At 49.2% G+C, this 5051-nt stretch overlaps 1 protein-coding gene across 3 annotated transcripts in view; it reads right to left on the bottom strand.

Moving 5' to 3' along the window:
* Nucleotides 1–5051, bottom strand: part of LIMK2 (LIM domain kinase 2) — a 55962-nt gene that overhangs the window by 3408 nt on the left and 47503 nt on the right. For all 3 annotated transcript variants that reach the window (XM_004690920.2, XM_012731135.1, XM_004690921.2), the window contains 4 exons: nucleotides 4020–4085; nucleotides 2987–3161; nucleotides 2216–2271; nucleotides 1189–1346 (listed from right to left, as the gene is read on the bottom strand). In XM_004690920.2, coding sequence (XP_004690977.1) covers nucleotides 1189–1346; nucleotides 2216–2271; nucleotides 2987–3161; nucleotides 4020–4085 — 455 coding nt within the window. The remainder of the gene's footprint in view (nucleotides 1–1188; nucleotides 1347–2215; nucleotides 2272–2986; nucleotides 3162–4019; nucleotides 4086–5051) is intronic.

The following is a 5051-nucleotide window of genomic DNA, read 5'->3' as shown; positions in this document are numbered from 1 at the left end:
AGCAATCCACTCCTAGGTATCTACCCAAAAGACACAAAAACACTGATTCAAAAAGATACCTGCACCCCCATGTTTATTGCTGCTTTATTCACAATTGGAAAGCCATGGAAACAGCCCAAATGCCCAAAAGTGGATGACTGGATGAAAAAGATGTGGTACATATACACAATGGAATATTACTCATCAACCAAAAAGAAAATAATAATAATAATGAACTGTTATATACCAGAGACATTTGATGGGGGTGGAGTGGGGAATGGGATCAAAAACAGTGGGGGGAAGGAAATGCACTGGACTATGGTGATGGCACACAGGTTATTTGGTGATGGGAAGCCCAAGGGGATTATAACTGAGATGGAAAAATGCACAAAATGATAGAAAAATAAACTATTTAAGGAAAAAAAAAAGCAGATTATGTGCCAACTTTTTATCAAGGGAGAGGGTGTTGAGTTGGGGAGTGAGGAGAATGTTGATTAGGAGATTATAAAATACTTCTTGTGCTATATATTGGTAAATATTGGTAAAGCCTGAACTTCTTTTTCTGAAAATAAACATGATTTTTGGTAGGAAAAAAAAAAAAAAAGCAATGGTTTAGTTTTCCAATGCACAGACTTGAAAAGACTGTTTACTTTGGTAACAATGGAAGCTATACCTTGATCAGAATAAAGGTAATTTTAAAAATTGGTTAGGTGCATAAAGATGCTCACTGTAGTAATACTTAACTATGCTTATGAAGAGAAACTGGAAAAACCTGAACATTTACATTATGTATAATATACTCAGGCACTTTCCAAAGAATTTCATGTAGTCAACAAAAACAACAGAAAACAGGGTAGTAACAAGGAAAATACAGGGAAAAACAAAACTTGTCTCTCTGAGGTAATTTTATATTAAAATGTGTATATCTTGACACGGACAGAGGAATATGGAAATACGAAGATATTCTGTTAGAATGGTAAAGGTTGGGGTGAATTTGTTTTTAACAGCTGTGTCTGTGTTACGTCCTGGCCACGCGTTACTGTGCCCTCGTCTCCAGGTCGGAGCTGTCAATGGTGTACACCACATCCTTGAGCTCAGGGGTCTTTTAACACCCTTTGGTCTAGGAAAGGCTGGGAGGGCCTAAGGCTGTAGGAGACCTGGGGGAGCGGCGGGGGGAAGGGTGGGACACCAACAGGGTGGGACACCAACCTGCTCTCGGGCTCCAGTTTGCAGCAGATGGCAGCCAGGGGGAAGAAGGCTGGGGGGCAATCTGTGGGGACAAACTTTTCCCAGAAAAGCTTCACATTGAGGCCAAAGTCCAGTGTTCGGGGCAGGCAGTCGGGATCTGCGTACACCTGCCCGATGATCTGTAGACGAGAGGACGCTGGTCAGGAATGGCCTATGGTGCATGTAGCCAGATGGCAGGACAAAGTGCTGGTTGCATGACAGGTAAGATGGGCAGAAAAGGTAAAAATCAAGGTTGGGGCTGCCCTTACCCCAATTCTCCACATATTACCAATCCTGACTTATCTCTTTACTGAGAGTCTGGTCACCGAGCAGGGTTTAGAAGCGGCCTCAACGCGGCAAAAGGAGGCACTTGGAGGAGTTTCCACACATCCCACCCTGCCCTGCTGGGTCCCCTGTATCTGTGTCTCCTGCCAGAGTTCAGGCTCTGTGCCATGAGGTGCTGCATCTGCCCAGTGTGTTATACATAGTAGATGGTTCACTAGCTCTCTATACAAGAAAACAAAAAAACCTTCCTTCATCATTCCAATGGTCTCTTTCTTTCTTTGCAAATTATGGAAGCCTTTGAATGTCTGTGTGTACTCCTGCCTTGAGGAGTCCAAGCTCAATCTGAGACTCACTGTGCACCCCAAGAGCCTAGCACTGGGCTGGCAATTCCAAGTGTAGCTATTTCTATTTGCTGGGCTGAGGGCAAGGGCACCAGCAGGGTCTGGAGAAGGGATAACAGAGCTCTGGCCCAAGAGCTACACCATCAGCCACATGCATAGCGGCTTGCCTTTGCCGGCGGAGTTCTGAATCTAACATCTGCTTTCCTGGCCGTGTGACCAAGAGCAGCCATGATCCCTTTCTGGGCCTCAGTGTTTTCACTAAAAACACCCTGCTCAGCTCTTGAACGTGTCAACGGTTAAGTCAGGAACTAACTATACACCCGCGTGTTGATTTCACAGCGAACACTGGTCCCTAGGAGGAGGTAGTATATTTCTGTGCTCACCTCACAGAGAACGATCCCAAAAGAGAAGACATCCACTGTTTCATCGTAGCTCTTTCCTTGGAGAACACAGAACAGGTTGTTAGGTGTGATCCCTTACATGCTCTGTATTGAGGCCAGGGCCACATTTTAGACCACAGTTAAGACCTAGGGCTAAAGAATGCCCCGAAGATATCAGGACAGGCACCATCTAAAAATCATTTTCCTTAGCCCTGGGCGGGTTGCTTTGTAGGTCCTTATAAAGTACTGCCCAGGATAAAACTGCATGGTACAGTGAAAGAGAACTGATTCACCTGCACTCTTCCATAAGCCAACTGTGTGCTTCTGGGCAAATCATGGAACTTCTGAGGCTCAGACTCCAAAAATGGTTGTATCTGACCATGTCTGAGGCCTCATAATGTTCGTTTTCAAGAATCCCAGCCAGCATCTTTGGTTAATTTGACATCCACAAGGGGGCACCACACTTCAGTTCTCAGCACAGAAAACTGAAAAGGCCAAAAGTTGGATTAACACATTGTCTGAGCTCTGAGCCATCCTCGAGCAACAACAGTCACAGTCAGGCCTAAACTAAGGCCCAGGATGGGACACTGACCAGCTCAGGGAGGCAAGAGTTTATGAAGCCCGTCTGGCAAGGGATAAAAATTATCCAGCCCACAGCTCTGTACCTGGCCCTACACTTCACAGGTCTCCCCAGAGCTCCCAGGGTTCTACTGCTACAATGTGGCCTCCAATCCCCTTTGGAGGGGACGTCTGCCACAGGGTGTCAGGACTCACCATTCAGCATTTCGGGGGCCATCCAGTAGGGGTTCCCCACCACCGTGTAGCGCTTCTTTCGGTCACTCTTGCGCAAGGTGCGTTTCTTAGTGTTGGCCTTCTCCACTGGGGGTTTCTTCCTTTCCTCCACTATGAGCCGTGAGAGCCCAAAGTCTGCCACCACTACAGTCTTGTCCTGGCAGGGCAAGGGACAGGTCAGGATCTGGTGGGGTTGGCCTTAAATCTGGCCACGGGGTGATGGCACAGGTAAGAGACGCCATCAAGGGGAGAGAAGGTGTTCAGCAAAAGAAAGCACAAGAAGAGCTCTAGCCGGCAGCTGCGCACAGCTGAGGCCATGGGGCTCTGGGAACTGGAAGAAGGAACTCAGGGTAGTCAGGGAGTTTCTTTGCTGTCCTCCCTCTCACCACCACCCCCAATCCTACCTTGTTCCCCAAACAAGGATAAGAGAGAAAAAGATAAGGTGGAGGAAGTCAGTGAGGGGATTTGGAAGAGATAAAACTCTTCAAATAGCTGGAGGGCAGTCAAGTGAAAAAGAGATTAGGATTGTTTGGTGTGGGTTCAGAGGGCAGAGAGAGAGGGACACCCAGGAAGCCAGAATGCAAGGCAACAGGAGGAATGACATTGTAACAATCAGAGCCCAGAAGCAATGCGAGGAATGCTGCCCCCAACTAGTCGCTTTAAACCACCAGCTCTGCAGTCTCAGCTGAGGCGGCACATAGCACACATGTAAAACGGGGCCCAAGGCTTGTGCTGCTTTCCCGAACCATCATGGACAAACCAGGTAAAGGACAGGGGGCTCCTTATGCAGAAGTCCCTCTGCATAAAGGGTGTCAAGGCTGCCCTGGGAGGAGGTGGACCTAAGCCTGCATGTCCAGGAGCCCCCGGGAGACAGGAGAATCAGAGGCAGCAGGAAGGTGAAGATAAGAGCTCCTGGATGATAGCTCTGGTCTAGAGCGGGAAGGAAGAGCCCGTCTCCTCTGACAAGGAGGGCAAGGGCGCTGGCCCTAGGGGAGGCCAAGTGCGACGGACATACCAGCTTGATGAGGCAGTTGTGAGAGTTCAGGTCCCGATGGATGATGCACATGGAGTGCAAATAGGCCTGGAAAAGAAGCATGAGGTGAGCCTGGTGGCTACCGACACAGCCAGACCTGACTTGGAAATTGAGGGCATAGATCCCCATTCTTCTCCCATACTCCCCAGCCAGCTTCAGAACCCAACCTGGCTTCCTGCCAAAGGCTACCTGAGTTTCCTTGTTTCCCCTGCTGCCACCTTTGGGCTATCCTTTTGTTCACTGACCCTAGGCCTGTGGCTCTAAGTCCTCAGAGCCCTCTCCTGAAAGCCCCCAAACTGGCTGAGCCTGCTATACCAATTTTACTTAGGTCGGGAATCTGAGCCCTGCGCAGTGATCCTGGGTCCCAAGCCCAACCTCATCTCTTCACTACAGCTACTCGATCCTTCCTGCCTTGTAACAGGGGAAGAAATGACCTCCTCCTGGTCCAGCTGGCCCTGTGGTCTGACATTCCCATCTCCAGAGACTTGGGACTTCGTCTACACTTGAATCTCTGCCTCTTTCCATCCAAATGTTTCCGAACAAATTTCTATGTGCCAGTTCCCTCCTAGGTCTCCACCTCTGGGTTCTGCCATTCCCTTTTCCTTCCCCCAGCGAATGTAGAAGCCATTTCTCTACTCCCTGCCCGCCACACTACTGCTGCCATGCCCTAGGGTCCCGGAGCTGTTCAAGCCACCAGGGGGTTGTTTCTGAACTCTGGTGCTCGTGAGCTGTCTGTCCATCCTCTCCTCAAAGGTTGCCCAAGCCTCCCTCACACCTGAGACTCCTGCGTACCTGGTTTTCCCTTCCAGCATCCTCAATATTACTCCTTGAAGCTATCTGCTCTTCCTATGTGGACTGCCCCTGTCCCAACCAGAGATGCACCTACTTGCCCTTCTGTAACAGGGTGGTCCCTAGGAAAAGGGGAAGTTCCAGGTTCCCTGCCCCACCCAGAAGGAGGGTGGAGCTGAGCAGAAAAAAAGGAGAGAAGAGAAGGAACCAGAAGAAGGAAGCAGG

This window comes from Condylura cristata, unplaced genomic scaffold, assembly GCF_000260355.1.
Source record: "Condylura cristata isolate star-nosed mole 26May11 unplaced genomic scaffold, ConCri1.0 scaffold00029, whole genome shotgun sequence".
Lineage (NCBI taxonomy): Eukaryota > Metazoa > Chordata > Mammalia > Eulipotyphla > Talpidae > Condylura > Condylura cristata.
The sequence above is the reverse complement of the archived record's forward strand: the minus strand, read 5'-3'. Positions and strand labels throughout refer to the sequence as shown.